This window comes from Pholcus phalangioides, unplaced genomic scaffold (genome assembly GCF_987345545.1).
Source record: "Pholcus phalangioides strain wild (caught in Gottingen) unplaced genomic scaffold, Ppha-v1.0 ptg000010l_1, whole genome shotgun sequence".
Classification (NCBI taxonomy): Eukaryota; Metazoa; Arthropoda; class Arachnida; order Araneae; family Pholcidae; genus Pholcus; species Pholcus phalangioides.
This window is the reverse complement of record NW_028301603.1, coordinates 2,096,816-2,112,592: the sequence shown is the minus strand read 5'-3', so window position 1 is coordinate 2,112,592 and position 15,777 is coordinate 2,096,816. Positions and strand designations below refer to the sequence as shown.

The following is a 15,777-nucleotide window of genomic DNA, read 5'->3' as shown; positions in this document are numbered from 1 at the left end:
CTGGACTTCGTGTATCTCTAAGCGAACTCAATATTTAAAAAATCGAGAATTCAATACAATTTTTAAAATTATTGATGTGGTGGAAAACCGCATCAAATTTCCGCATTTCTACAGTAAAATCGGCAATTTGAACACTGATTTCTTTGGGGGATCATCCTTTGCCTGACCCTCAAAGTGATGCTGGTAATGATTATAGCACCTATTCAAAAAGTCTCATCACTGGGAGGATGGAAAAAGTCGCAAACCATTATAAAGGCATAAACACGTCTGAAACGCATCGCTAGGGAACCACGGTAACCAAAGTAAACGTTCGGAAAGTGATTGTTGAGGCCCAAAAACCATTGTTGCCGGACAGTTTTTTTGCCCATTTGGGGCATTTGCCCTGGTCTGACGAAATTTTAAAGTAGCCTATCGTTCAAGTCGGGTCCCATTGGGTATATATATGCAAAATTTGGCGACGATAGATCTAAAATTGTAGATTTGTATAGAGAACATACACACACAGACACACACACACAGAAAATCAATTTTATATATCTATCTTCTATATATATAAAATTGATTTTCTGTGTGTCTGTGTGTGTGTGTGTATGTTCTCTATACAAATCTACAATTTTAGATCTATCGTCGCCAAATTTTGCATATATATACCCAATGGGACCCGACTTGAACGATAGGCTACTTTAAAATTTCGTCAGACCAGGGCAAATGCCCCAAATGGGCAAAAAACTGTCCGGCAACAATGGTTTTTGGGCCTCAACAATCACTTTCCGAACGTTTACTTTGGTTACCGTGGTTCCCTAGCGATGCGTTTAAGACGTGTATATGCCTTTACAATGGTTTGTCACTTCTTTAATCCTGATAGTATATGTATAATAGTTTATGCCTTTATAATGGTTTGCCAATACTTTCAATACTACACAATACTACTATTGAATACAATCACATTTCAATACTCTCAGTAATGAGGCTTTTTGAATAGACGTCATAATCATCATCAGTATCTGTTTGAGGGTCAGGAAAAGGGTGAGACTCATAGAAATCACTGTTAAAATTGCCGCTTTTACTGTAGAAATGCTGATATTTGGTGGGGTTTTCCGTCACATCAATATTTTTAAAAATTGTATAGCATTCCCGATTTCTGAAATATTGTGTTTGCTTAGAGGTACACAAAGCCCAGGAGATTGAATATGAAGTAATTAGCCGGACCTACTTTTGAGTTGGGTATTCATGTAATAACATTGATTTCAACTTTTTATTTATATCTTCTCAAGCATGAAAAATTAATGTCTTCCGTATTATCTTTTGATATTAAACTGCATCAATTCATATAGTTCAGGTTGTTTTAAAATTAATTATGGGCCCGTAAAAAGTACATCGAAAAAATTCCACAGCTTTAATTAAGCATTTTTTGAAAGCTGAGCAGGCAGATAATTAACTTGAAGTTCAAGAGGGGGAGGGAATACCTAGCGCCCCTTAAAAAAAGGAAAAAAAAAATATTTTTTTATTTCTATGTTTCTTTAAATCTAGATTTGTTCATTTCATGAGTCGCGCAGGAAGTCGCCATATTGGTTTACTTAGACACGGTTTGCGTGTCCCTCAAAGAAAGAGGGAGATATCACGTGATCCAAAAAAGCCTCATTGAAGAAAACCCGGGCAGCGCCGGGTATTATAGCTAGTATAGATATAATATGTTGGAAACATCATATTGGAAGAAAATATTGATTTTTATTTAGTTATTTTTAATGAAATCCCTATATTTGTTGTGATTCCAAAACAGCTTTTGTTTTGCTTGCATAACGCCAAGAACCGAAGTTACGTCCACTTTTGTGTTTTGCGTTTTTACATACGCAATAAAATAACATCCGTGAATAAAATATTTTAACGCATTTAACGAAGAATGGTATTTTCGACATTTCACGAGAGTTTGAAACATGATTTCTAAAGCTCTATCCACTTTATCTATTACGAAATTATAATATTATATTGCGCTGTATATATTTTCGAGGTTATGAACCATCGTCTCAGGTCTATCATACATATTCGGTTAATTACACTGTTTTATAGACAAAATTACAATGTGGAATTTCAAAAAATTCACACGTACATTAACAGATTTGAGTATAACTTATGAGCGTATCGTGCAATCCTTTAAAAATTTTGTTTCATAAGAAACCTGCACCTAAATATATTATAATAACAAAACATACCATTCTCATGGCATTTTTTGCAATCGTGTTTGGAATACCAAATGAATTTTGCTTAAAATTTGACATAAAAATGTCTTTTTTCAAGAGATAAGGACAGATAGGTAGTCCTAAAAATGTATCATTGTTTTCACCATTATGGGACACTTTCTACCAAAAAATGTGATTAAAGTTCACTCCTGTACTATTTTAAAGAAAAGTGACAAGAAAGGCAGTCGGATACCTTAAGTGCGACAATCGGAAAATGTTGTTACAATGAAAAATTTGTTATCATCTTCACGTGTTACTTACCATCGTAACCAGACATATAGTGTTGTGTTGAGAAACTGTAATCGTACTCTTCGAATTCGGGGTTGTAACGTCTCAGAGCAGCGAGTGCGTAACGAGCATCATGGGCGCTATCCACGGAAGGAAACGAAAAAAACATTTGTTGAAACATCTAAGTATAATGCCCGAATACAGTGATGTGTGTGTGTGTGTGTGTGCTGAATGTTCTACAATGATAAGCATATACAGGGTGGGCAAAAAGTCTGTAGAAACTTTAAAAATTCATAAAAACCGAAATAAAAAACGGTTCGCAGGGGTAGCACTGGGTTAAGAAACGTCACTGGAATTTTCTTAAGACAGGGGAGGAAAAAAACTCAAAACACAGCCGATAGATAGCGCTGACGTACACAAGTCAAAGAAAAGATACTCAAATAACGAATAGAATGCCTACAAATCGTTTATTGCAGCAGTATGCGTTCCACATGGCCATCACCACCACACATTTCAGGCGAGTCACGAATCCAGCAACGGCAGAGTGCAGCAAGTCCACATACGCGGTTTACAAAGGTGAATTGATTGTGGATTAGGAGCGCAAGTTCTTATAACCGTCTCATTTGCATATTTCCACCGAAGTCGTTCATACCAGCGCCACCTATCGGCTGTTTTTTTTGAATTGTTTCTCCCCGTCTTAAAAAAATTCCCGTGACCTAGCGACGCTGACCCTGCAAACCGTTATTTATTTCGGTTATTTTTCCGGTTTTTATGAATTTTTAAAGTTTCTACGGACTTTTTGCGCACCCTGTACAACACTAGATTTATTTAACCCTTTAAACGGCAATGACGAGATATCTCGCCTCCATAAAAGCCTCTTATTTTAGCATTGACAAGGACCGATATTTTGTAAAGTTTGTTTCTCCATGGAGAACTTTTCTTATACCCCTTAGTTTGCACCTGCTGAAAATCAACTAAAACACTATTTCATAAAAAAGTATATATGACATTTTGAAAGAGTTTGGTGATTTCTAATTTCCGCTTAAAAGGTCAATAGAACTAAAGTAAGAAATGAAAGTAATTCTGGCCATGCTATAAGCTTCATTGCTATGGCGTGTACATGATAAACTCTTACAGATAATGTTAACAAATTCTTTGAAGACTTCTGCCTTAGAATAAGACTTTGAGGTCTCTACCGTTCAGAATTTTATGACGCGTTTTGTTATTAATCACCGATATCAATTAATATTACAATAAGCGGATTTAAAGTAATTATACAATTATTAAAGCTATTAGTTTCAAATTAAGAACTCGCTGAGAGAGTATAATTGAATCCATTAATTGGAAAAGGATGGAACCAAAAACACTCTATAGTTCAGTGTTCTTTAATTGTGCGGGCCCCTGAAATGAAGTAAACAATTTCGCGGGCCATCATCAGTGAGAGAAAGGGTTTGCGACTTTGCGGGGGAAAAAGTAAGTTGGAAAAACTTTCCTAACTGCTTTGACTCTCTTTCACATTTATGCTTTATTTCTACACGTGCGAGAAACAGCGTTGAGGGACCCCCCTACTATTAACTACACAATATAAACAAAACTATGTGTTATGATTCTTTGAAGTAATTTGTTGTTGGTGCAAAACCGGCGTGCAGCGTGGAAACGGTCTCGCCACAGAGAGCAACAGGCCTACAGCGACTAATTATTCAATCATTACACTTCACTCATAGTTAGAAAAACTGGTGGCAGATGGCGGCACTACGCATAACAAGCATTACACAGAAACAAACTTCACGTCAGGTTTCACTACACATACGTACACACATATTCCCGCATGTACCAATTCGTTAGAGGTTCCGCAGAGGAATATGGACAAGGTACATGTGTGGTGTAGTAGTAGTAAGGAAATGAACAATATCTGGTATAATAAGCTGCTAGTCATCTTTGATTTTCACGTGTAACCAAATACAGATTGAGATGATTAAAGCAAAATGCGTGTGTTTTCACGCTGTACTTACAGCTTGTGATCGCAAGGGTGAGTCGAATTCGCCATCGCCCTCAGAGAGCTGTAGACGTATGACCTGACCTGATCGTCAACCTCAGACCTTAGAGCCTTGGCGACGGTTTCCATCTCGTACAGGCCCGGCTTGTACATCATCAAGAGCGTGAAAGCGGCGAGTCTCAGCTCGTAATTCTCGCTCTGGTTGACGTACAACGGAATCAGGAGCTCGCGAACCTGGCAAGAACCAACAAGCACATCCATTAATATATACCAATGGGAAAAAGTAATGTGACAGTCAAGTTTAAATCCATTTTTGATATGTAAACTACATATAAAATACTAATTTTCATGAATTTGAATGACTAATTAGTTAATTAATTACGATTTTTTATTAGCAACGGGATCATTGCGGTTGATTAATGACAAGCTTTCAAATTTATGAAAATTAGAAAATTCGCATTTTTACTCATTTTCACGAAAGCTAGTAAATGTCAGCATTTACCGAAGTGCTTGGTACAAGTCCGAAATGCAAACGTTTTTCGGGCTTTTACCAACTCGTCTTGGTAAAACCTAGGATTTACAACTCTTCGGGCTTTTCCCGTGACATACCTTTCAAACCCGAACATTCATTTTTTGGAACTTTTAACATATTTCTGCGTAATATAAATTTCAGTAAATCTCTATATATTTTTAAAATTTTATTGAGTCTTATCATGATCCTAACCGAACGGTGACCCAGTCCATATTCCAAGGAATTTATAACTGAAAGGTCACCGCCGGATTATGATATCATCTTTCCCCACGGGGCCCCCAAGATCAGCCACGCAGGCAAACAAAGGACTGGACCCCTGCCCGCTAAACGCAATCCCCTCCCCCCACTAGTGTGACCACGAGCACTCCCGACGGCCCACCAACCAGAAGATCATATATTGTGCTAGAGGAAACTAATACAGGCAGGACTCAGCTGTGGGAGTTGAATAGGGTTCACAGGTCCTGAGACATGGTATTGTTACATGCCAATTACAGAAAACTATCGAAGCATAGTTAACACTGGAAAACATTACAACCGTATTTAGGAAAGAGAAAATTCTGTGCAAGACGCAGTAGAATTTTCTCTCTTCTTCGGAGTTCATCACTATGTGGGTGTTCCAGACAGTGTTTTTTTTTTTAAGTTCCATCAGCATTGCATCAAGTTGTGATTGTTCAAGTGCACGTTTTTCGAATCAAATGCTATTCATCTGTAAACTGCAAGGAACGTAAACAGTTTTCAGTTTAAGGATGCAAAAATGCTGCAATTATTAAATACGCAGGGTGCATAACAAACAGAGGGTGTGACATTTTACTGTGAATCGTTGATATTAGAGGCATACTTCCCGTTAGAAAACGTTGTCAAATAACGTGTATTACTCAGATACGTCATTCATGTTGCAAGGGGTTGTGAAGTCATTAAAAAAAATTATACTAGCACCCTGTGTTCAAGAACCCAATTACAAAGTTGTTGCTCCGTCTCTCCAACAACAAAAAAAATATTTCGCATTTTTTTAAGTGCAATATTCACTGAGATATTCGAATTCGAAAAAGTAGACAATTTGGGGGAAAAAAACAGCGCTAAATGCGGGTAAAAGTTTTTCCGGATTTAACGCTGTTTTTTCCCAATTTCGTCAGTGAGTACTGCACTTGGAACCATGGGAATTTTTTTGGCATCGGGAAACACAATGCAACAACTTTCTAACTGGGGTTTGGGACACACGAGGACTGTCTAAAAAGTTAATTTTTTTTATATATTGGTAACTATACAACCCCTGAAAACATAAATGACATATCTGAGTACTACATGTTAGTTGGAAACTTTTTCTAACTGGAAGTATGCGTCTAGGATCAACGGTTCGCCATCAAAATGTCATACCCCGAGTTTGCTATGCACCCATATATATATATATGTACGCCCCATCTATAAATCATTTTAAGAACTTCATCTTAAACAAACAACATTTCAAATAACCACAGGATGGTTGAGCAGGCAACTATGTTCATCATCTGTGGATGACGCGAGCGCTTTGAGAGAGTTCAATATCGTTTGTGCTTAAACTGTGTGGAAGGAATGGGAAAAGACACTAAAAACATTCGAATTGACGCTGCTTCTCACCAGTTCTGGGTATTTGAATCCAATGTTCTTCAAGGCCCAGATCGCAGTGGATCTCAGATACAGAGAGCTTTCGCCATGCCCTTCGACGTACGGTCTAAGATACTTCAGTGATTCCCTTACGCCAATGTTGCCTGCTGCTTTAATGTACGCAACTTTCAGAAATTCTTCGTCCGTTTGTTCGTAGAGGCGAGCAATATGCTGTAAGGGAGAGAAGAAAATATATTAGAATCATGACCACACACACATCACTTTTAAAATATCCTCTCTCGGGTATACAGAGCAGTTCCAGTACTCCTTTTCGTTATCGCAGAAGAAAGTTAATACTGAACTTACGCTGAAGTATTTCACTGGTATGTCATCGGGGCACGTGTAGGCGTCATTACCCAGACCCGATTCCGGCTGATATTTGGCAACGCATCTGTCATAAACAATGTTGGTCAACGTCGAGTAGCACGATGCGTATAAGTTGTTGTCCGACTTGACGAAGGCGTCTTCGCAAAGATCCTGTAGCACAAATTTACCAGTGTTATATACATAACGGGAGAAACATAACGCGTGAGAATCAACAGTCTCGTATGGTTAGACGACCATTCACATTGCGTGTACCACGATGAGAATGTTTTTTTTTTTTTACCTGGATTTCGTCGAGTAAGACTTCTGTCACTTCTTTAACGTGGTGCTGGGCTTGTTGGATGAAGTACAGGGCGGTGTGGCCTGTAACCAACCTCTGTTTGATGAGATATTTCTCGAAGAGCAAAGCTGGGTTCGTTCCAACGCTTACAAGGACGTCATAGAACAGATTCCTGTAGCAAAAACAAAGAGCATAATTCATCACGTGGTCATCCTTGAGATACTCGTGAATACACCGCTAAATCACTCAGTTTTGCGATACTAACCTCTGTCTTACTTTCACTGGCGTAGCCTGTTCGACACTGAACTCCGCATATTCTTTGTACAAAGCTTCAATGTCGGCGTATCCCAGAGTACTCGCAGCTCTTACCAACTCAAGGAAGATGGCAGGGTAGTTCTTGTCCTTGGCTTTTTTGACGTAGCTGTCGTCATCGTAGACTGCAACCAGCTCTGCGACGAGTGCCCTGATCTGGAAGCAAAGAAAGGATATCAATTTTAAGGAAATTCGTATCATCCTTAAAGAACCTTAGAGAGAACTCTCTCCGTATAAGGAAATGAAAAGAGTGATAATAATGTGCTGAAATATTGATATATAAATATGTACCTGTTCCGCTTGAGCTTTGACGCCATAAATGTGGAACAGGTAGTGAGGCTTCTTCAAGTCAACTTGACCCTTGAAATCGGGCTTGAACGAGAATTCGTATCCCAAGCTCGTCAAGGTCTTGACCTCTCCTTGAAGCTCCATCGCTTCGGTGACTGGTCTCTCGTCGACAAGTTCCATAGATCGACTGAAAATTTAAGTTAAGAAGAATTAAAACATTATTCTGACCGTCTCCTGGAGATAAACACGACGCTGAAGTTACGCTAGAGGCAGTGGTGTATTAACAGGGAGGAAGAGTGTGGTAAGTTCAGAGTGGAAAGAATGAGGCGGTAAAATTTGTATAGCCCAATATAAGCCAGCTTCTGTCCAGAGAGCGAGGGACTAGGTTAGTGAGTGATCTTGAGAACTTGCACGCATGTGAGTGCCCAAAAGGGTGACCTAGAGTATATGCAAGCTTGTAAATGGCCAAGCAAGTGAGCAGGTCAGTGATTGACCAAAAGTGTGACGTAGAGCTTGTGCAAGCATAGAACTTCCACCACATAGAAGCTTTTTGAAGCCCAGGGCCCGGCGATGAAGCCAGGGGTCCGACATTATTTATATAATTTTTGTTATACATAAATTTTTATACAAAAACTCGATCAAATAATTAGAAAGTGCTCCGCCCGAAAGTGGATTGGATATAAGGCGGCCAATTCGGGAAATACGTTAGAGGCCAAGAAAATTAGACTAAAACAGGATGTGAGCGGCGAAATCACGAATCCACCTTTGCTCCCGAATAAGGGTAGATCAGGGTCCTGAATAATACAAGTGGGAGGGGAGCCATGAAAAGAAAATACTATTTAAAGGGGGGCCATGGGGGGAAAAAAGGTTAAGAAACACTGGCCTAGAACATGCCCAAGCATGTGAATCACTAAATTCAGCTACACGCTACGCTGACGTGACGTGAGACCACGCGTTAATGCGTGTGATATAAGATTTCACCTACGAGTCTTCTGCAGTTCTGTTCACACTGTGCTGACGTGACGTGGGAATGTGTTGGATTATGAAATCTGAAGTGAAGTGCCTTGTTGAGTGTCAGAAATAAACCGAACCGTTCGGATTTTCGTCAGTCGTGTGACCGCATGTGAAGACGCCATATTTGTTCTTTTTACTTCGTTCGTGTTTCGACGATGAAAGAGGAACTAATCGAACACGTTCGGCCAAATTCTCTGTAGGATCATTCTACCAACACCGTCTATAGCAGAAAGCCTCCGTGCGAAGCTCGTGACGTCATTGAAGACGTCCATTTCACCTGTAGTCATTAGGTATACTGCAGAAAAAAGGTAAAGATTTCGCATACGTCGGCCTGCTACATCCAATGGACGATTTCAATGACGCCAAAGCTTCGCGCAGAGGCTGTCGATCTGCATTTATGGGAATCAGAGCCTCCCTTAAGGGTGTGGGACTGGTGCTTTCGCACCGGGCTCTGCGTTTTTGGGACCCGCATTTACGTCAGCATCTCTTAAAACATCAGACCAGTGTGCACACGTTATAATGTCTGACATGATCCCACGGCGTCTGACCTGACGTGGCTGGCCTTGAGAGTGACACGAGGGTGTGAGAGCATGGAACCGGCCATAAGAGTGACGTAGATAATGTGCAAGCATGTGAGTGACCAAAAGAGTGACTTGGCGTATTTACAGGAAGTGGTCAAGCGGTTATATCACAGGATAGTGAATTCGAGGAATGAGTGGTCAAGAAAATTAGACTAGAATGGCATAAGGGCGGCAATACTTCACTAGGTTCGTGTTCCTGGCTCTGGTTAGATGCTACGTATGAGTAATCACAGAGACGAGTTGAGTTCTAGCATTAATAATTAGACTGGCCAAGCGTCCCGTTATTTTCATGGTCACTTTTTACTTCAGCAAATTACTCAGTGTAAATTCACTTTTTTGTACCGAAGTGATAGATACAGTTTTTTCTCTTGTCTGTTGTTACCGTGTTGACACTGTTGTAAGAGATTTCACGTTCATCGGAATACCCACTTACTTGGCGAAAATGGTTGCAGATTGTCCTTCCAACGGGTACGGTGTGTATGCGGTTTCGCCCTCCGACATGATCTTCTCAATGATATAATGATGGCGATCGCCCCTTATGTCGTATCGGAACATTGCATTGCCGTGGAGAGTGTGCTGCGGGATAGGGAGGATATCAATCAAGAATCCATACTGGAATAATGCTCAATCTTTCAACGCGAAATTTAAGAATCTTGTTGGAAGAAACAAAATACTTACAGCTCTCTCGTGCACGCTGTCGCCGCATTCGTGGCCATAGAAGTTGGAGTAGAAATGGTTGGGTGTGGAACGGCACTTATGGTAGTTCCTAGCCTTGGTGATATTCAGCACGATGTTGTTGTGGGGTGTCAATTCACTAGGTTCGTGTTCGATCACGTACGTCGTCTCGCAATCTCCGAGAATGCCATCCTAGAGGGATGAGAAGTACATTTAAGAGAAGAGTATATAAAGGTATCCAACTACCTTTCTTAGAACTTTTTTGTATGAAATGGTACCGTGGAGTGAACTTTAATAACATTTTTTGGGAGGAAGTGTCTCAAAATTGCAAAGACAATAATACATTTTGAACCATCTGTGCCATTTTGTATCGAAAAGTCATTTTTATGTCAAATTTTAAGCAAAATTCATGTAATATTCGAAACGCGATTGCAAAAACTTCTATGAATGAGAGTTCCTTTGTTTATTTTCACAGTAGATTTAGCTAATAATGATGGACGTTTTGTAACAAAATTCAAAGGATTTTATGATACGCTTACGCACTCAATTTTGTTGTTACAAGTGACACCCAAATTTGTTGATGTACGTGTGAATTTTTAAAAAAATTTCATTCAGTGTAGTTAGGCAAATACATGTGATAGACTTTTTGTTTAAGGTTCATAACCTTAGCAATATATGGCAGAATATTATATTAAAATTGTGTAATGATACAATCAACGAAGTTTTAGAAATCATGTTTCAAACTCAAGTCAAAAATAGCAGTTTTCGTGAAATGCATTTGAGGGCGGTTGGTACACGCAAAAATTTTCCAAAAAACACATTTTCTTCATTTTTAAATACTGCGAAATTTTCTGCGTCTAACTGTGTTTGAGTTTTTTTTTTCTGCCTGTACTAGAAACATTTCTAAAATATTCTAATATATAAACTGCTGGCACAGGCATTACACATAATAATGTTTTCCACTAGTAAAATGCTCTTTTCTCAAAACTAAGTTTTTTATTAGATAAGGAACATTTTTTCCTTATGTAGACACCTTCGTTGTGGGACAGACAATATTTTGTAGTGGTTGTTTTACTGTTTTACCATGACCCTGTACATAATAGACAGAACTGCATACGCAATTGCAGAACTGCTTTCTCTTCATAAAAATTACTATCTGTAGAAACAAGGGGAAATAAAATTTGTAGGTCAATTTAAGTGTTGGTAAATTGAAAAGCCCTTTTCAATAAAATGTAATTTATGAATAAAATTGTCACCTCGTAGTTCTTGTAGTAATGATGGCTGTCCTCAGGCCTGTAGATTTCATTGTCCTTGTCGGAAGGACCAGAATCCTGTTCGTCGAGATTGATCTGGAAAAGTGAGATGACACCTCTCTTGACGTTGATGGCGAACATCGGTTCATCTGCATCGACCTCGAACTTGGTGACCTGGTGGAAAATATGTATTCAGTGTCATGATTATATCACAGTCTTCAATAAGAATGATCTGGCAGTGAATTAAAGATCATTACCAAGCCGTTCTTGAAGTAGACCCTGAATGGATGAGTGAGGTGAGCAGCGATTTGAGGAAGCTCCTTATTAGGGTCAGGGAACGTATTCAAGTCCTCGATTTCGCCATTGACCGTCGAGTACTTCACGTCGTGAATCTGAAAATTTCCAAAAAAAAATACGGCGTGAGTTTTAATCACGGTGATACCATAATATTCGAGAGTAATTTGTGGGAAATCAAAGCGATATCCCCGAAAAGAGCATCGCCGCCGAATGCGAACAAGGTGTCGCACAACTTACCTTGAATACTGCATATTCTCCTTTGGGCTGAATGGTGAGGAGGGTTTCACAAGTGATTCCCGAATACTGTGCTTTCTTGTCTGGAAATCCGCTGAGCAAGTAACCATTGTGCTTATACACGTATTCTCTGCCCGGTATGTAGCCTGAGGAAATTAAAACGTAAATATATCTATTTCTGAAACTTCAAGAAACGAATTAGTTGATATTAAATGTGTGGATTTCCAGGGTGTAACTAAACTGATGGTCAGAATCATATAGTTGAAGAGTTCATCACCCCCCTTCAGGAACTCGCCAAAACAAACAATTTTCATCATTTAATGTGGTGTGGGAAAATCAAGTGGCCTGCCGCGAGAGAACACTGAAGGCGAATAGTAAAAGAGATAAAGAATCTTTATTATCGGAAACTTCGCAACAAATGCTCAACCAAATGAGCAACCACCAGCTGTAATGTAGGCGTTACATCGGCGACGGAGTGAATTGCATATACGTTGGAAGATTCTTGGCATTTCACAAACGTCTGCAGCTGCGACGTTTATTTGGGCGACACGGTCCTCTGGTGACCCAAATGGGCTTTTTCTAAACGACGCTTTTTAGCTGTCCCCAGAGAAAAAAAACTAGGCAAAGCAGATCGGGAGACTAAGCGACGGGCCCACCAGGGCCAATTCATGTGTGCGGAAAGGCGATGTCCACAGAGTTAGAATAATATTATATCTTTAGTCTATGGCGATGTCCAGGTTGTCTCGCTCAATTTTGAGGAAATGTTCTGTTGCGCTCCATCGTGATGGAACCACATAATCGATCGAAGATTTGCTGGCACATTTCACAGTAAATCAGGCAGCACATGCTGAAGGAAGGTTAGCAGCTGAATCATTCACTCCAGAGAAAGTACCTTCTCGCGCCTTGCAGCTTTCTTTCAAACCCCACATTGTATGGTGAAAGTTGTTGGTTTTGGAGAATTCTATCAAACCCCCCCCCCCCCACCACAACAGTTCTAACCATCAATATAGTTACCCGCTGTATACAAGTGCAATATGTACGCATGGTGAAAAGTGGCTGAAACAAAATAGTTTTCGTATGCTACAAAGCAAGCATTCCCGAACTTTTTACATGCACGACATCCTTGGAAATGAGATATTTCAAATCTGACCTAAGACACCCTTGGCAGTAACTGTTGAAAAACCACAACTGTGTGTGTGTGTGTGCGGGAAATGAACCGCTACTGAAAATCGCAGTAAAAGGGAATATCCTAGGATGACGTCACTCCCCGCTTTCCATACGAAGGTTTTCAACAACTGGCTGATGCGAAGATGAATTTCACATCAGCCAGCTGTTGAAAACCTTCGTAAAAGAATATCCGTTGTCAATTTCGCACATCGGCATAAGTGTAACATCAAAATATTTTCAAAAGCCGGAGTGTCTTTAATGGTTATGATTCTTAAATGTCTCGTGTATATTGGCTCTTTTTTTCAAATTATCTTTACTCAATCAAATTCATTCAAATTCCCATTCAAATTCGAGAAAAGCACAATACAACATAATATATAATGCGATATATTTAAGCATATAAAAGTGGCCGATATACGATATATACAACGATATATATGAGTTGCGAAGGGGTAATTATACCAGTACTGACAACCAATCAACGAAACTAATGATCATAGTCAAAGCAATTTTCACAGTCATATACACTGTACATGTTGATAATAGTCATAAACATAAAGTGGCAATTTTAATTCAAGTACCGCATTCGCATATAGTCCCGTGATATACATTTAAAAAAAAGTCTTCAATGTTAGTGATAGCAGCAACGTAACTAAATAATTCCTTTTTAAATTTAGAAGATATAGATTAGAATACGAAGATATATTTGTTAATTCGAATGGCAAGGCATTGTAAATTTTGAGAGCTAAATAGACGAAGTGTTTTTTTTAACTATCTCTTTTCTATGTAAAGGGGGATTTCAAATATTTCACCAGATATCCTCACAGAAATGAATTTTTCAGGAGAGCATAAATTCTTATTTTTATGAAGTGTCAATATCGATTTGTAGACAACTAAGTATCGTAAACCCAAGATGTCTTCGACGGTAGCACCAGAAGTCGAAACCGAATGATTTAAAAGTTTAAGAAATCTATTTTGAGAGGTTATGATAGGAAGTAGGTTGGTTTTATAATCACATCCCCCAAGTTATTATTCCATATGACAATGGAGATTGCATCCATGCGTAGTTTATAATGTTCGTAAAAAGGAAGGATGGACAATTTTATGAAGATGATAGAACCTACAGAGAAAATATCTAAGTTTTTTGGTTAGCATAGCAAACGTGAGATTTCCATTTCCAGTTTGACTCTAACTGGATTCCAAGATATTTCCATTTTACCGAAAATATCTATTTATTTGGTCTGAATGTTTTCTTATTATCAAATATCATGAATGTTTTCTTATTATCAAATATCATGAATGTTTTCTTATTATCAAATATCATGAATGTTTTCTTATTATCAAATATCATGAATGTTTTCTTATTATCAAATATCATGAATGTTTTCTTATTATCAAATATCATGAATGTTTTCTTATTATCAAATATCATGAATGTTTTCTTATTATCAAATATCATGAATGTTTTCTTATTATCAAAACATCATTTGTATTAACATTAAAGCATAAGTAACAAAACACATAATTAACTTACCACTGGCTGCGGCTACAGCTGCAACAGAAAAGGGAAAGGTCAAAATCAATATAAATGATGAAAAACCATGAATCATTCATACATAAATCATACGATAATCATTATTTCGCACACCTAGCAAAATACTGTCACAACTCAGAAACAATCGTGACCATAATATGGACATAAATAATCGTTTAAGTATAGTTAAATGCCTCGACTATTGCAAAATTTAAGCATTCTAAGAGCATTCACTTCCCATTTCAAAGAAATAGTAACTGAAAATTTGTTTTGTTTCTACTGAAAATTAGCATTATTTTTGAGTTGTGGCAGTATTCTTCTGGGTGTGCGATTTCATTTATAAAATTTTAAATTATATCAGCAACTCTTCCATTTGAAACTGTCAATTCACTCCGACTATACGGGGTGTCCTGTAAGTGCTAGCACGGCTTTTATCTCTTCAACCGTCCGTCGTAAAGGTAAAATTCCAATTTTAAAAAATGCTCAAAATGTGTTCAGAAATTACCCCGTACCAGTTCTGAGAGTGAAAATACAGTGTACTACAAAATAAAAAAAATCTAAATTTTTATACGTTCCCCCCGTGTTCTAACTTCCAACTAGAAACTTGTGGCGCTGTCTCTCTTGATGCTAAAAAGGGGGAAAAAATCCATGTTTGTAATGACCCTGTGTGACGAATGCAGAGACATCTATATATATAAAATTGATGTGTATGTTCTCTATACTAATCTACAATTTTAGATCTATCGTCGCCAAATTTTGCATATATATACCCAATGGGACCCGACTTGAACGATAGGCTACTTTAAAATTTCGTCAGAGCAGGGCAAGTGCCCCAAATGGGCAAAAAACTGTCGGGCAACAATGGTTTCTGGGCCTCAACAATCACTTTCCGAACGTTTACTTTGGTTACCGTGGTTCCCTAGCAATGCGTTTCAGACGTGTATATGCCTTTACAATGGTTTGTCACTTTTCTAATCCTGTTACTATATGTATAATCGTTTATGCCTTTGTAATGGTTTGCCCCTTTTTCAACACTATCAGTAATGAGGCTTTTTGAATAGACGTCCTAATCATCCTCAGCATCGCTTTGAGATTCAGGAAAAGGGTGATCCTCATAGGAATCAGTGTTAAAATTGCCGATTTTACTGTAGAAATACGGAAATTTGGTGGGATTTTCCGCCACA

General features: G+C 38.6%; 1 protein-coding gene across 1 annotated transcript in view; it reads right to left on the bottom strand.

The window, feature by feature from the left end:
- Nucleotides 1-15,777, bottom strand: part of cv-d (vitellogenin-like lipoprotein) — a 49,640-nt gene that overhangs the window by 15,350 nt on the left and 18,513 nt on the right. Inside the window, exons 2-14 of the mRNA XM_089237424.1 lie at nucleotides 14,594-14,611; nucleotides 11,896-12,038; nucleotides 11,619-11,753; nucleotides 11,365-11,535; nucleotides 10,112-10,300; nucleotides 9,867-10,009; nucleotides 7,842-8,025; nucleotides 7,504-7,706; nucleotides 7,242-7,410; nucleotides 6,941-7,111; nucleotides 6,608-6,805; nucleotides 4,478-4,695; nucleotides 2,499-2,605 (exon numbers count right to left, since the gene is read on the bottom strand). Coding sequence (XP_089093550.1) covers nucleotides 2,499-2,605; nucleotides 4,478-4,695; nucleotides 6,608-6,805; nucleotides 6,941-7,111; nucleotides 7,242-7,410; nucleotides 7,504-7,706; nucleotides 7,842-8,025; nucleotides 9,867-10,009; nucleotides 10,112-10,300; nucleotides 11,365-11,535; nucleotides 11,619-11,753; nucleotides 11,896-12,038; nucleotides 14,594-14,611 — 2,049 coding nt within the window. The remainder of the gene's footprint in view (nucleotides 1-2,498; nucleotides 2,606-4,477; nucleotides 4,696-6,607; nucleotides 6,806-6,940; nucleotides 7,112-7,241; nucleotides 7,411-7,503; nucleotides 7,707-7,841; nucleotides 8,026-9,866; nucleotides 10,010-10,111; nucleotides 10,301-11,364; nucleotides 11,536-11,618; nucleotides 11,754-11,895; nucleotides 12,039-14,593; nucleotides 14,612-15,777) is intronic.